Source organism: Mixophyes fleayi, chromosome 2, assembly GCF_038048845.1.
Source record: "Mixophyes fleayi isolate aMixFle1 chromosome 2, aMixFle1.hap1, whole genome shotgun sequence".
NCBI lineage: Eukaryota > Metazoa > Chordata > Amphibia > Anura > Limnodynastidae > Mixophyes > Mixophyes fleayi.
This window is the reverse complement of record NC_134403.1, coordinates 247,853,956-247,869,909: the sequence shown is the minus strand read 5'-3', so window position 1 is coordinate 247,869,909 and position 15,954 is coordinate 247,853,956. Positions and strand designations below refer to the sequence as shown.

General features: G+C 38.8%; 1 protein-coding gene across 1 annotated transcript; it reads right to left on the bottom strand.

Moving 5' to 3' along the window:
* Positions 1-506: 506 nt before the first annotated feature.
* TAF11 (TATA-box binding protein associated factor 11) lies at positions 507-15,740 on the bottom strand. The gene is made up of 5 exons (XM_075195757.1): positions 15,563-15,740; positions 10,918-11,057; positions 8,987-9,074; positions 6,748-6,844; positions 507-1,503 (listed from the first exon to the last, which is right to left on the bottom strand). The coding sequence occupies exons 1-5, from the start codon at positions 15,695-15,697 to the stop codon at positions 1,373-1,375; spliced, it is 591 nt and encodes a 196-aa protein (XP_075051858.1). The 5' UTR covers positions 15,698-15,740; the 3' UTR covers positions 507-1,372.
* Between the last annotated feature and the right edge of the window lie 214 nt (positions 15,741-15,954).

Below are 15,954 nucleotides of genomic sequence, written 5' to 3'. Positions count from 1 at the left end.
TTGTGGCAACCTATTTACTTGAACTACTGATATTCCAATGGAGAAGTGGTGGTGGTGGGAGTAACTACCTTAGTCCTGTGGAAAAGTGTATTCTCTTTTTTCAACTGTAAGGGCTAGTGCAACAAGCAAGCTGTGTCTTATTTCTAATATTTTATTAATCTAATATTATATTAGATATAGAGATGCCTAGTGTGCAAGCATCTCTCCTATGAGGGAAAAAAAGCCTACATAAAATGTAATTCTATCACATAACATAGGATTGACATGGAAACACAAAAACAGTTCCCACATCCATCCTGCATTACGTGAAGAAGCACATTTGTATAGCCTGCACTTTTTAGTATATGGATCAACAATCCTTACTGTGCTCTCGTCCATTTACCAGAAATGAAACATGGCACAAAATGGCAGTTTGCAACTATGTTTGTACACTTAAGCAAAGGAAGGATAAACATGTTTGCAGATTTTATTGATATCAATATTAAAGAAAAAAAACAAACAAAACAATCAGACATCTCATTTAATAAACTCATATATACAACCATTGTAATTTTAGGTCTTCTATAAAATGGATACAGAATAAGAAATTATATATTTTCCCATATGGTGTCATATACAATGTTAAATTACAATGTTAATTCACCCAACTCTTAGTTCAGTCAGTTTTCATTATCAAACACAATGAATTGAAGATGAAGAAAATATTAGTCACAACTGTGCTTTCATGAGGAAAAGAAATACGTGTTTCCTAAATGAATTTTATTTAATCAATTAAAATAAATAAAAACATTTGCTGTAATTTTAAACTAGGAAACAAAATCTCAAAACAACACTATTGTGCCTAAGAAATGGGCAATGTGAAAAGTATATTAGTAAGGTCTCCCAATTGTGAACAGTCAGATTACAGCTCTGGCAGGCTGTGCATTATGAGAGATGTAATTCTGCAACAGAAGTGTAGCAGATTGTTGACACATACAAGGTTAATAAATAGTAATAATACTATTACAGCATGAAATGCAAGGAGGAGAGGGTGAAAAAATACCAATACTATGTAAAGAGAATTAAATCTCTCTGAACCATGTTATTTTTCTGTAAAGCAGTAACTGACCATACAACAGTTACTACTGCCACTATAGCAATATAAAAGTAAAAAGCAACAGGTTGCTTTAAATCCATCTGGGTCTCATTCCACTGTATATTCCCATGCCTTTCTTAATTTTGTACACTTTTTATGAAAGCGACAATGTAGAAAGCCCATAGTAACAGTATTTTATTTTTTAATACCCTATAGTTTTTACAACAGACAACAAGCCTTCAAGTAATCTCTCTTTACCATTGCACTGCAGACACTTGTTCTACAGGTACAACATGATTAGCTGAACAGTATCTTTTTATGTTTGGAATTTGGAATCTGTCCCCTGGATTTTAACCGCCTGAGTGCTTCTCTCATGTGCCGAGGCTGCAGCGGAGGATTCTCCCCCCATTTCTCACAAACGTCCAGGGCTATAAAAAGAATATAAAGAAAAAAAAAGTTACAGTATAAAACGACTACAGCAGACAGTTGTATAAAATGTGCATGCCACAATCCAAAGAGATTTTTGATTATATTTTACACACATACAATTCTCCTTCCCGTACAGATCAGTGCTCATTGTCTTTCTCTACAAACAATACTCACCAATAACTGTGTGTACAGGTGAGAAATCAAGGAGGCAGTGTAACTAAAATACTGCATCAAATTATTAGGGCAGCAACTGATGCAAGCAAGTGCTGGGATTAATTTACATGCTGCCTCAGATTTCCAAGATATACACAGCAGATGTCGAATGAGTACCATTTTAGGAACATTTCTAAATATTCACAATTTATTTAAACAATGTCTGAGGGTAGATAAAGAAATGATTAGCCAGATATGCTGCAAAAAGAATTTATTTAGTGCCTGACTGGAAAACATGTCTACCAAATTGAGAATCATCAGCTGACAGAATATACAGGTGACAGTAACTAGAAAAGGTATGGAAGGACGTCCATCCTGCTGCTTTACACAAATCACAGAGGCCTGACCCTTCTTTGCCCAAAATGCAGACAAGAATATAGAAATGAATCTGATCAGATATACAGAATGTTTCTTTTCTTTCTCATCTTTACGTAGTGGTAAGACAGCTGGAAGCACTACTTCTTGATTGATATGGAATGTAGATACTACTTTTGGAAGAAATGCAGGATTGGCTCTCAACATTAATATCTGAATTAAATATGCGAGAATGGTTCCTTGCACCATAGTACTTTCAATTTCCCTAAGTAGTAACTAGGAATAATAGATTTATAGTCATCCTTTTCACTGGTACTTCTCATAGCGCTTTAAAAAGGGTCATCCAATAGTGTATGAAGGACTAAATAGAGATCAAAAAAAGGTATTATTGAAGTACAGATCCTATTTATGGTTTGAAATAATTAAGTGTAAGCAGTTCTTCTAAAGCTAATTTTGTATCTAAAAGGGCACTTGGGGGAAATGCAATTGGCAGTAACGCGGTCTGCGCACTTTTACTGTTACTAGGGTAATAGTGCGCATTATTACCATTAGTGCAGTAATGTTGATTTCAGCTCGCGTCTAAAATGACCACATTAACAATAATGGTGCACTGGATGCGTTACTTTGACAGTAACGCAGCCAATTGAGTTCCACCCTTCGTGCCAACACTTGTACTTTCAGTGTGGCTAAAGAAAGTACTTTCAGTCCAGCTTGCAAGAGGTTCAGGATGTGTGCAATAGTCACTGAAGTTGGGTTAACTTTAGGCTCAGACCAGACCCCAAATCTTTTCCATAATTTACAGTAAATAGAAGAATAAATCACCATTTCTGAAGTTCCTTTATGTCTAAGCAACTCCTCCTGCTCAATATACAAGTCAGTAAAGCAGAGGTTTTAAATTTTGATATAAAACTGGACCTTGGTTTAGTAAAGCCACCAAAAGAGGTAGAGGTCATTGCTTTTCTCTAAGCATTTACCTGGCCCAAGGATGCCTGAGCCAAAATGGGAAAATAGTTATTACTTCTACTCTCCATCTTGATTTTCCTCAGGACAAGAGGAAAGAATGAAAATGGGGGCGAGAGATGGATATGTTCTCTTATTGGATCAACTAGAGTATATATTCCTTCTGTTCCTGGAACTTTGAGCCGGGAAAGAAATGCAATTGCCCTGACAGATATACGATTTTGACACATTTTTCTTCTGCTATATTTTTTCAAATGGTGTCCGTTTGGACTCCCAGAGACTTTATCTGTTGTGTTGGCACAAAATGGCTTGTTCTTGTTCATAATCCATCCATGTTGCTAAAGAAAATTCATCACATGGACTGTTTTGCGTCTGACTCTCTGCCGATTCATGTGTGTCCCCCCAAGAATATGGACAAGACAATATTTAATTACTTTTAATAAATTATAATAATATTAATAATTATACATCAGAAGCCAAAAATAATGAAAAGAAAAAAACTTCAATGTGGAAGGTAGACACAGGATACATATGTAGAAGATAGTAAGTTGAGTGGAAATAAAGATTAGGGTGTGACATAAGGGTTGGATGAAGGTAAGAGTCATGAGGACGAGACGTATGAAGTAGGAGTGAAATATAACATGGGACAGTATGAGCACGTGAGGAGATTGTGAGGTGAAGATAGGATATGTGTATATATGGGTATTACGTTGATACATGGTGCAAGGAACCAAGGACATGAATGGTATGAAACACGTATGTGGGAAATAAGTTGGAACACGTGTGACGAGGAAAGAACATGTACTCTTTGGTTCTCTAGTTCTGCTAATGTCACTAGCAGTTAGGTAAAAGTTCTCTTGGATGTCACCAGCCAGAAAGGCAGGCAAGTGGAAAATTTATCCAGAATCTGAGAAATTTCCTTTTCTGCACTGGTATAGGAACATATGAAAGTAGGCATCCTGAAGTTGTATAGATTTCAAAGTCCTCTACACTGTTAGTCCTTACAATGCAATTCACTGATTCCATATGAAAATATTTGGTATGTACAAATTTGTTAAGTCTTCTCAAATCCAGAACAGAGTGTAAGGCCCCTAAAGTTTTCTGATATGGGCAGCACGGTGGCTTAATGGTTAGCTGGGGTCATGTGTTTGACTCCCGAACGTGGCCTAATCTGTGTGGAGTTTGTATGTGCTCCCTGTGTTTGTGTTTCTTCCAAGCACTCCAGTTTCCTTCTACAATCCAGAAACATACTAATAAGTTAATTGGCTGCTATCAAATAGACCCTAGCCTGTCTGTGTTAGAGAATTTAGACTGTAAGCTCTACTGGAGCAGAGACTGATATGAGAGTTCTCTGTACATCGCTGCAGAATTAGTGGCGCTACATAAATAAATAATGATGAACTGTCTGCCTTCTTGCTTTGGGGAAACAGGAGAGATTGCTTGATTCTAATTAGACCTTGCATACTTTCATGTAACATTTCTATCTTGCTCGATAATGTTTTTGGACTGGACAAAAGAAGTTTCATTTGGGATACTGGCTGAACTTAATTCTGTATCCACTCTTTATAATGTCCAATAATTTAATGTTATTGGAGACTGCTCCTGACAATAGTCATTGTGAACTTTGATTTGATATTGTTAAGTCTGGATGGTCGAAAGGACTGCGTAGGTGCAGTATAGAATTTCTGTCTGGCAGATTGCTTTCCTGGCCTTCAGCTACTTGTCTCCTTAAACTGTTGAGGAGACCATAAAGTTGGCAAATTTCTATCTGTACGATCTTATAGCAATCTATTTGATTTCCCACCAAATAACGTGTGTATCATGAGGTCTAATTTTCCACTGAAAAGAAGAGCTTCTTGAAATGGAAGGTTAACCACGCCATACTTTTAACTGGTCAGCCGTTGCCCAAGGACATAACCAGAGCGCTTTCCTTGCTACTGCTACTATGGCAAAAAACAATATAGTGTCCATGTATGCCTCACAGAGGAATTATATGTCTTTTGCAAAATGTCAACACTTTTCATTAGGCTTTGTCTGTTCACCTCTCCCTAGATGTCTGTATTGAGGTTTTCACCACATAACTTTAAAGCTCTGTCTACCGATGGTATAGCCAGTCCTGATTTTAATGTTCCTGAAGAAACATGAATCTTTTTCAAAGAGCTCTTTGCTTTCTGTCCATAGGATCCCTTAAAGGACCACTATCTTCCAGTGGAATGGTTGTTCTAGTAGACATGCTACTCTTGGGATTGAACTCGACTTTTGCGCTTCCTCATCTCCAAATAGATACATCCACCCTAGTCCCTTAGAAGTTAGCCTGATGTTTCTCCACTTGGGTCCATTCCTTATATATATATCAGTTCTTTCAATACTTGATGTACATGGAAAACCCTATTTTCCCTAATATGCTCTTCAAAAAGAGAGCTATAAGTTGTTGTAGAAATGTATGTATTTGAGCAAATTTTCTGCATTATCCAAATTAAATAACCTAGGTGTTTCTTTAATTTCTCCTGATTCATCAAAAGAAGAATGTGCTTATATTAATGGAGAATTTATTGTATATGTGGTGATTTCTCTTGTTAGAAATCTGGTTCTTTTAACCGCTTCCATTGTATACAAATCATACTTAGTTACAAATGACTCATCCATTCACCAAGCACCTTCAATTGTTCAGGGGGCTGACTTTTCCTTTTGGTTTCAATATTGCATATAGTATAAAACTCTCCTTTAGAATCCGCTGTAAAGGATTTATCACAAGCTGCACAAATTCTGAGCGTTTTATTTTATTTCCTTTCTTGCTTTTCGAAGGCTATACACGAGTGCTCAAGCAGGGGTTCTTCAGTGTTCTGGGATTGGGCTCAGGCTCCATCTTGCTGCTGACATGTGGTTGCTGCACAATTAAGTGATCACAGCACCATCCTCCTAAACAGGGAACGGTTTTGTAGCATCCTAGAGTTCATATTGCTGCTTCCTGGCACCCAGTGATGATGCACTGCGTGTGTATGAGTAGGCACCACTCCCAGCATGCTCAAATTCCAATCTACAGAGAAATGCTGATCTTGGGTGGCCATACAGACTTCAGTGGAACCAAGAAACCCAAGTAAGTCCTGTACTTTAGCTAGAAAGGTGAGATAGGGATATGTTTGTTGTTTTCTAAAGACAGAAAAAGACATGGAGGAAGAGGGAGCCGGTTTATATACTCTGAAGCGGCGGTATTTGTTTTACCTCTCCCTAGCTAAACAAAATGGAAACATATTCGTTGTAAAGGCTACCATGGAGGAGTAAAGAGGAAAATACTGATTCACAAAACAGGGCTTCGGTCATGATCCTACTGTGCCAAAGGCACTGAAAGACTTGCAGCTCTTCTATAATGAGTCTGAGTTTTTCTGTCAAGAAGTGCCCTGCCTTCTCGGGGTGGCAATTAACCTCCTTCAATGAGGCTATGTCACACTGATGGCATACAGAGAAATAAGTATTTTAAAATGTTACCAAAAGAAAGCCTGTGCCAGGAAATAATAAAAAAAAATATATATACAGTTCAATGGAATACCCTAAATAAATTAAATAAAAACCCCTTGTACAGTGTTAATGACTCGTTTCCCAGACTTGGCCAAGGGTTCAATGGCCAAGAGGAAAATGAGGGGCGAGAGGGGACCGTTTCCCAGACTTGAAAGAACTGTCAAACAGTGCAACAGAAAGTTACAATTATTCTTTTACATATATATTTTCTATTGAAAAGGCCAGTAACAAATAATTACCTTCTTCTACAACCTCTCCTACAAAAACCTTGGAAATTCCGGACATGGCGATGACAACATTCTGGGACACAGAGCAGCCAGTTATGGACTGAATCAGCTGGAAGGAAGATAACAAGAAGCAATATATAAACTCGATATATATACCATAAGTCACTTTTTAGAAGCAAAACTTTGACCAACATATAGGGTACAGTATTTATGTATTTCAGCTGTTTGATTGGGAAAAGCTTCAGTCTGTAGTGGAGCGGGGAAGCATATATTTTAGTTTCTAACAGAAATGCAGTGGAATGTCAAGGTCAATACTGAACAAAATATTGTGCTTTCATAGAACATAAATTAAAATTTTAATTTGGGTGTTTAGTGATCCTTTACGGAGGGGTATATATTGCACTACACAGTATCAAGAGACGCTTCTAACCAAATTCTGATCAAAGTGTGAAAAACCAGAGCAGCCAGATTTTAGATGGGACATAACACTGACATCATAAGATGTGCACATGTTATAAACCAATCCTCCAGTCAAATCATTCCATATTGGATTTGCATAAGTATTGATGACAGTTTACACAAATGCAGATGGGTAATTAACTGATAAGCCAATTGGATTAGGTGTAACAGTTCCACCTAGAAGAGAAAAAAAATGTTTATCTAATTGTTTGTGCAATATGTGCAACAAATTTCGAACTGGGGACCACCTTGATTAAAATGGTATTCAGACAATACTGCTGTAACATTAGGGCAAAACAGTACTTGTAACAAAACTATCAAAAGACAGTTTGCAGGTGAATGTCTCAAATAAACCTTTGCAATTAATGTGAAAACACGATATAGGTTTGTGGGCTCCCAGGGAAAAGGCCATAAATGATAAAAATAATAAAAATAAGGGAGGTTCTAGGGATATCAGCACAGTGATATCTTCAATTTTATCTAGCAATAAAAATACTAAAAAAAACAAAAAACACCACTATCATGCATACTAAAGCTGGGTACACACTACACAGTTTTCATCCAATAATCGGCTACATCAGCTGACATACGATTGCTCGTTCAAAAGTCGGGTCAGTGTGTGCATTGACACGATGGTCGAAAGTCTGCCCAAATGGACGATTGTCGCCTCATTTGTTTGGTCGTTACGTTTAATATTTTCGTTCCAATCTCGTTTCTGCTGTGTAGTGTGTATAAACTTCCGACCAATCCACAACAGTGAGTACGAAATTACAGTCATTGCTCACGACAACATGGCTGTAAAAAGTCGCTAAAGGGACATCCGCTCTTCCCTTTATTGTCCTAAACAAGGCTAGTGTTTATGCAGTCCATGGACCGAGCAATCGGACCATCGGCCGCATGTAAAATTGCTCGGCATACAAAGTTGGTTGAAATTTCTGTAGTGTGTACCCAGCTTAAGACAAAAAAAAAAAAAGTTTAAAAAGCTTCAAACAAACATATCAGTGCAGGTGGAACTGTTATCTTAAGTACATGGTTGGCAATCTAGACCAAGAGACACTCTTACAGACTACTTGTATGGCACTGAATTGAATTAAACCTCACTAATGCATGGATGCATCTTTCAAGATGTATGTAAAGGCATCACAGGTGGCCTCAAAAAGTACCTACCAGAATGGTGTACATGACCATATTTCCCTGAAAAGTGTGTATAAGGCTGCAAAGTGGCAGCATTATGACAAATATAAAAATTGTATAGTGATGAAAATAGATATGGATTTGTACTTGTTATAGTAAAAAAAAAATATCTTACATTTTAGCTATATCCTTTGATATAGCCTGGCCTATTTCTAGCTGCTACACAGGAAAGACTGCTCTGCACTTTGTTACTGGAAATAGCTATGCAACAAATTAGAAGGTCCTTACTATTCTACACAGCTATAGAAAACAAAGATAAATTTGTTTAACTGTGCCAGCAGGGAAAAACATCCCATGACTCACAGATTGGGAGCAGAGTTGAACTCGCTCAAGGTTAGTACAATCCAAGAGTTTTTTGTAACAACGCTGAGAGTTCAGCTCTTCCGCCCATTTGCCAATCTTAGGTTCTTTTTTTATGCTGTCTACGCTCAATGGTCACAATTAATTTTTTTTATGGTATGGAAATAAAGAAAGAAAAATTGTATCCATATATTTCTATTTATTTTATTCACTTTATAGGTTTTGCATTTTAAGTAATAGTTGGAGAGGCAGGAATAAGTTTTACACACAAGTCAACAGATTTATTATGATCCAATACCCGTTTAATGGCAGCTTTAGGGAACGCAGACCGACGATACATCTCATAGCGATTCAGCTGTTCTTCTGAAAAGGAGGACACCAAAATTCTACAGAAGGGAAAAGTGCCATTAACATGAGTATCGCTTTGAAAGGTTTGAACCCGGATGTTTATCTTCCCCAGTAACAAATTTTTTTTTTGTAACCAAGGCCTTTTATTGAAGAATTTAATAAATGATAATATACAAACATAACTTACAATAAAACAAAGCACCAACTGTTTTTTTTTTTCATTGCAAACAAAAAAAACCATCCAGTTTACCCATCTACCCATATCATCATTACTGCCATACATCTTTGCAGCACAAATTATTTGTAACGAAAAAACATAGGAGAACGAAAGACCACTGACCTACAGTTGACAAATTCCATCGACAATGTAATATGGTAGTACCACATTGGCACTGAACAAAAAAGATATAAGGGGTCAGACCCCAGTACATCCATCAGTGCTGCGCAGGGCTGGCAACAACCCTCTTCTCTGGGGTTCGGGGAGAGGCAGGGATTGGTTGGGGTTGCGAGTCCCTCACCCAAACCCACCATTGTCATCCTGATGGGGGTGACTAACAAACTGTGACTTGTACCCATGGTGCCAGACCTTGTGATACTTATACATGGCCTTCCTACTCTCACAATGAACTGTTCATGTTTCCACACCTCATTGACTAAAGCAGTCCAGTTGTGAACACTAGGCGGTTCAGACGCCATCCAATCCCTTGCAACCTGGCCTAGAAAGCTAGAGTAAATATGTATTTAAAAATCCGCTTATTAAAGCTCTCTTCTAACGTGATGCCAAAGTGACAGACCCTCGGGCACAGGGTGGGGGCGACTGGTAACGTGGAGATGTGACCCCATATCCTATTAAAAAAAAAGCATGAACGACTGGACACGTCCACAACAGGTGCCCACGGCGGCGCCGCACTTGGAGCACTCAGTGTATCGACCAATTTTGTGCAAGCATGCTGGGATGAAATACATTCTATAGCGCATGTAGAAATGTACCTTATGAAACCGCAGACAAGAGGTGGCATCTCTGGTACCCCCTACCACCAGACTCTACGCCTCATCCTAGAAAACACCAAAGTCAGCCTCCCATCTACTCCCGAGAGGATCCAACCCCTTCGAGGACACTTGAGGCAACAACCGAGAATAAAATAGCAATATCGTCTATCCAGAGGCACTTTAATACAATTTTAGATTAAATGCAAAACGTTTCAAATACAAATACCCTACATCAACAACAACAAAGGAAAAGAACATAAAAGTACTATAAAACATCATTAAACATATGGTATGGATAAGGCACTTCTAACAGTACTGCGGAGATACAAAAAAAAGGTGCCAATATGTAAAGGATTTAATTAGTTAGCAAAAATCCCTGGAATTCAACAATAATTCTCTAGAAACAATAACCAATAACAGAGCAAGGACTGGGCATTTAGGAAGCCAGTCACTGACTCATCCCCCCAGCGGCTTTAAATGCATATTGTGACCTTGACCAGCTGTCCATTGAGGAAAATAGGGATGGTCTCCAGTCATCCACTTTCTGGCTATGCTGCCTTCGCTAACACAATCAAGTTGAACACATACTGGGATACAGGTTTGCCCAAACAAGTTTCTAGGTAGAGCCTAAATACACATATGCTGGGTAACATACAACCCCCATTCTCTGGGTACATTTTCCTAAAATCTTTGAATCCCGGGAAATTCCCGTAACAAATGCCACAATGTTAACATTCGGTGTAGCTGAAGATGTGCGAGATACACAATTGTATTTGTTGGAATCTAACAAAGGATTTAGTCTCCCTCCCCTTTCCAACACAAAGTCCCAATCCTCATCTGTCTTCTTCCCACTTGTCTTAATGACATAAAACAGCTTTCCTAGAAACTTACTGCATTTTCTGTATTTCATCTTCATCTACTTTCTGCTTCTTTTCTCTTCTCTCCTTTACTTCAATCTTCACTTTTTTAGCACCAAGCAAATCTGAGGATTCTCCTGTCAGCGCTACAGCAGGACTTCCAGTTGCTTTCACCTAACAAAATATGGTGTGAGACAACACAAAACAAGTGAGAGAAGCATTGCACCATGATACAGAACATGTGAGAGTTCAGCAAGTAACAATAAAGCAACAAATTGATTCCCTACCTGCCTAGTTCCTAATAAGTAAGACACATCCTTAAGAAGTAACCACATAATTTAATAAGAAATAAAAATATAGCTATTATACATATAAGAGGCTCACAAAAAAAACAGCATAGACATAATGTCCAATAGAAATTACGGTTCATTGACAGAAGCATATTTCTTTTCTCCCATGTTTGATCTATCATGTACCACATATACTGCTTTTCTATTTGAAAAGACCCTGTTAATGCTTTCCTCCTTTGTGCATACATTATAATTAAAATAAATATATCTATATCGCTATCTCCCAAAGGGTTTGATGCTTTCTAGGTAGACTAAATTTTGTACTGTGTCTGTAAGAGCTTCATGCTGGCCACAACAATTCACGCATGAGGGAAATATACTCATGTGATTTAGCCCTAAGGGATTGTACATGTGCTTCTTCAACTATATCAGGACACATGTGGATACGTTAGTTGTGGAGGGGAACAAACATATCCTTTTTTTGCATCTGCATAGATGATCCTGCATTATGTACATAGGCTGTACTAGTTTTGAATAGGGATCAATGACTACTAAAGACATAATAACATGAGCATATATGCTGAATCACTGCAGTACAAAGAATAGAAATAAAAAATGTTCTATTTAGTTTTTATTCCTTTGGCACCATGTATACCGACTGTCCTATGACATTTTCCATCCCATGATAGACTCCTAAGTACAACTGTTTATATTCTGATGCAAGAACATAGTTTACACTACACGCACAAAAATGTGAGTCTTCAGAATTGTGTGTGGAATTCCACAAAATAAATTATATTAAATTTAACAATTATATTATCAGAATATTAGTAATCTTATAAAAATAAGATTGTTTGATGATCAAGCAGATTTAATAAAGCAAAAAAATGGCCCACACTAATTAGAATTACACTTTTAGCACAAGGACAATCCAACTTTCCATCAAGTGTATTTATGGTGCATGTCCATTTTTTGGACTTTGAAAATAACCTTTTAAAATTATTCTCGGTCGACAATTGAAGGTTTGCAGATACTTTGCAATGTATGCTTGGTGGAAATAATGAAAAAATGTCACAACAAACTTCAACCTATTTTAACTTTAGGGCAATCATTAATTTAAACTTTTATACTACTTAAAGTAATTTGAAAGTGAGGGGGAATTGGGACTTTATTACATTAGTCTCTATTATGTTTTCAAACATATTATTACGTGTCCCATTGAAAGTATAGGGATGAAATTGGGAAGTATTCTCCTATTAATAAGCAACATTGAAATTATTTTTACTTATCTTGGTAAAAAAACAAAAAAAAATCTGTTACTGTCACACTTTATCAATAAAATGTCACAGAGCCAGAAGACCAATACTCTGCTGCCTCGGTGATAATGCGTAATAAAGTGATAAAGGTTTTTAGTAAAAGAAAAAAAGAAAGGAAAAACATGGATTTGAGCTGGGGGCACTCATTGAGTGATATAGTACTATTTTAAAATAAAATGCTTTATTCAATACTTGTAGTGAATTAATATTCACAATGAAAAAGTTGTTATTGGATCCTCATATTAAATATATTAGTCTTTCAATAAAGACCACAGTCTCCTTTAATGTCCTGTTATAATTAATAAGAGTAGCTCAATGAAAGAGTTGATATTCCATCTAGAAATTTAATGAGGATCCAATAACAACTTTTTCATGGTGAATATTAATTCACTACAAGAATATAACTTACATAGTGAGGCAGGGCAGCAGGTACTGCCAATTTCAAATCACCTATTTTGCATTATTATCACTGTTATTTTTTGCTTTTAAATATTTCGCTACTGGTGGCACATTGGCCATTTAGGGAACAAAGTTTTTAATAAAATTATTGAATAAAGCATTTTATTTTAAAATAGTACTCTATCACTCAAGGAGTGCCCCCAGCTCAAATGCATGTTTTTTTTCATTTCTTTTGCTAAATGCCTATGAGTTATGCATGGCAGGGGAGCACCACCCATAGTTATTATTTGTTGGATTTCAATAATATAATTATATATCATAAAACATACAGGGTGAGTGATACCTGGTGCGGTGGTCAATTCCTCTTTTTTTCAAAAAAGTGATAAAAGTTAACTTACTTCTTCGCCATGCAAAGTCAGAGAATATGCACATGCATGACCAGGTTAGCTGGTTTACTCATGCACAGTAGAACTGAAAGCTCAAATTCAGGCTTTTAGTTCCACTAATAAAAAAAAAGTGTTAAAAAACAGATTAGAGCGGCGGTTCCCAAAGTGTGCGCCGCAGGCCAGACATAGAAAAAAAAAGAACACAGAAATTTACCAATCCGCCGGGACCCAGCAGCCTCCTCTCCCCGCAGCAGCTGTCACTGAATATTGACGTCAGTAACAAGCTGCGGGAGAGAGGAGGCTGCTGGGTCCCGGCGCCCGGCAAGTTTCTGTGTTCTTTTTTTTTTCTATGTCTGGCCCGAGGAGTGACAGGGATCGTGACAGCGGAGGGTGACAGCGGGGCAGTGGAGGGGGACACACAGCGTGAGAGGGGCAGTGGAGGGGGACACACAGCGTGAGAGGGGCAGCGTGACAGAGGGCAGAGGAGGGGGGACAGCGTTACAGAGGGCAGAGTGTCTGGATGCAGAGGGGGCAGAGTGTCTGGATGCAGAGGGGGCAGTGTGTCTGGATGCAGAGGGGCAGTGTGTCTGGATGCAGAGGGGGCAGTGTGTCTGGATGCAGAGGGGGCAGTGTGTCTGGATGCAGAGGGGGCAGTGTGTCTGGATGCAGAGGGGGCAGTGTGTCTGGATGCAGAGGGGGCAGTGTGTCTGGATGCAGAGGGGGCAGTGTGTCTGGATGCAGAGGGGGCAGTGTGTCTGGATGCAGAGGGGGCAGTGTGTCTGGATGCAGAGGGGGCAGTGTGTCTGGATGCAGAGGGGGCAGTGTGTCTGGATGCAGAGGGGGCAGTGTGTCTGGATGCAGAGGGGGCAGTGTGTCTGGATGCAGAGGGGGCAGTGTGTCTGGATGCAGAGGGGGCAGTGTGTCTGGATGCAGAGGGGGCAGTGTGTCTGGATGCAGAGGGGGCAGTGTGTCTGGATGCAGAGGGGGCAGTGTGTCTGGATGCAGAGGGGGCAGTGTGTCTGGATGCAGAGGGGGCAGTGTGTCTGGATGCAGAGGGGGCAGTGTGTCTGGATGCAGAGGGGGCAGTGTGTCTGGATGCAGAGGGGGCAGTGTGTCTGGATGCAGAGGGGGCAGTGTGTCTGGATGCAGAGGGGGCAGTGTGTCTGGATGCAGAGGGGGCAGTGTGTCTGGATGCAGAGGGGGCAGTGTGTCTGGATGCAGAGGGGGCAGTGTGTCTGGATGCAGAGGGGGCAGTGTGTCTGGATGCAGAGGGGGCAGAGTGCCTGAGGGCAGAGTTTCTGGATGCAGAGGGGGCATTTTTGCATACAACTAAATAAGTATTTCTGTCCTGACCTAAATACTTATTACAATTTTTTGACCCAACTACTTCTAAAACAGGACTGCTCAATAATTATTTTGGAGGGGTGCCTTGAAAAAATTTGGTGACTTTAAGGGTGCCGCAAACTGCAAAAGTTTGGGAACCACTGGATTAGAGTATTAAAAATATTTTAAAAACTTTGTCTATTGATAATAGCTGTATTCAAATAATTAAGCATTTTTTTCATTCATTTTCTTCTGTTATCACCATCCTGAGAAAACACAAGTGTTCTGGTGATAACACTGCAATGCTTGTTAAATACTCTTCCCCATGCAAACCCAGGAGAATCTGACTATTCAGTGGTCAAAGTGGGGGTGTACATGTGGTATGTCACACCGCCACTTGTCCTACTTCCTTCATTGTAAAACTATCAGCTTCCATTTCCATACCACCACTTCTAAGTTTCCACTTAGTGACCCTATTGATGCATTGAACATATAAAATCCATTTTCACTGGTACTTGGGCTTTTCATCTTTTTACAAATTTTCTCTCTCTCTCTCTCTCTATATATATATATATATATATATATATATATATATATATATATATATATATATATATATATATATTAAATCACTCAAGGTAAAATAGATTTTTTTACTTTTGGAAGCAGTCAAGCTATAGGGGACATGCACAAGTGTTCACCTGCTGCAGTATATTGCTGCTGTAAAAATGGCTTCAAGTCAGTGAAGACACCAGATTGATTTAAAACGTTTTGCTGTGTCTGCAGCTTACACAACTCTTTTCTGGCAGTTTTATTTTAATACACTAACTTTTTTCAGACAATTTAAAACATGTTAACATACTTTAATTGGATCATTCTTATTTGTGGTCTATTTCTTCAATGTTCCTGACTTCGTTTCTACTTTTGCACTATTTACAAGACGCGTGTTTGTTTTTTTTTCTCACCTCATTATCCCCCTCTTCCGATTTTTCCAGTTGCTCTACAACATCATCAGCGAGTCCCTTATCTTCCTCGTTCGGTACAGCTGGCTCGGGTACCTCCATAGCTAGATCCCCTGCATCAAAAGGACCTTCTGACATCACAAGGTCATGTGACTGCTGTAGTCACATGGGTAATAGCCAGATTCACTGCATCGAAAGGACCTACTGACATCACCAGGTCACGTGACTTCTGTGGTCACATGGGTAATAACTAGATCCATCGCATCGAAAGGACATTCTGACATCCCAGGTCATGTGACAGTTGTAGTCACATTGTACACAGGGGCGGAGACTGTTGCAAATGTCTCTGTGTAGCTACTAAAAGTAAGGGAGAATTAGGTAGCGCAATCTTCTAG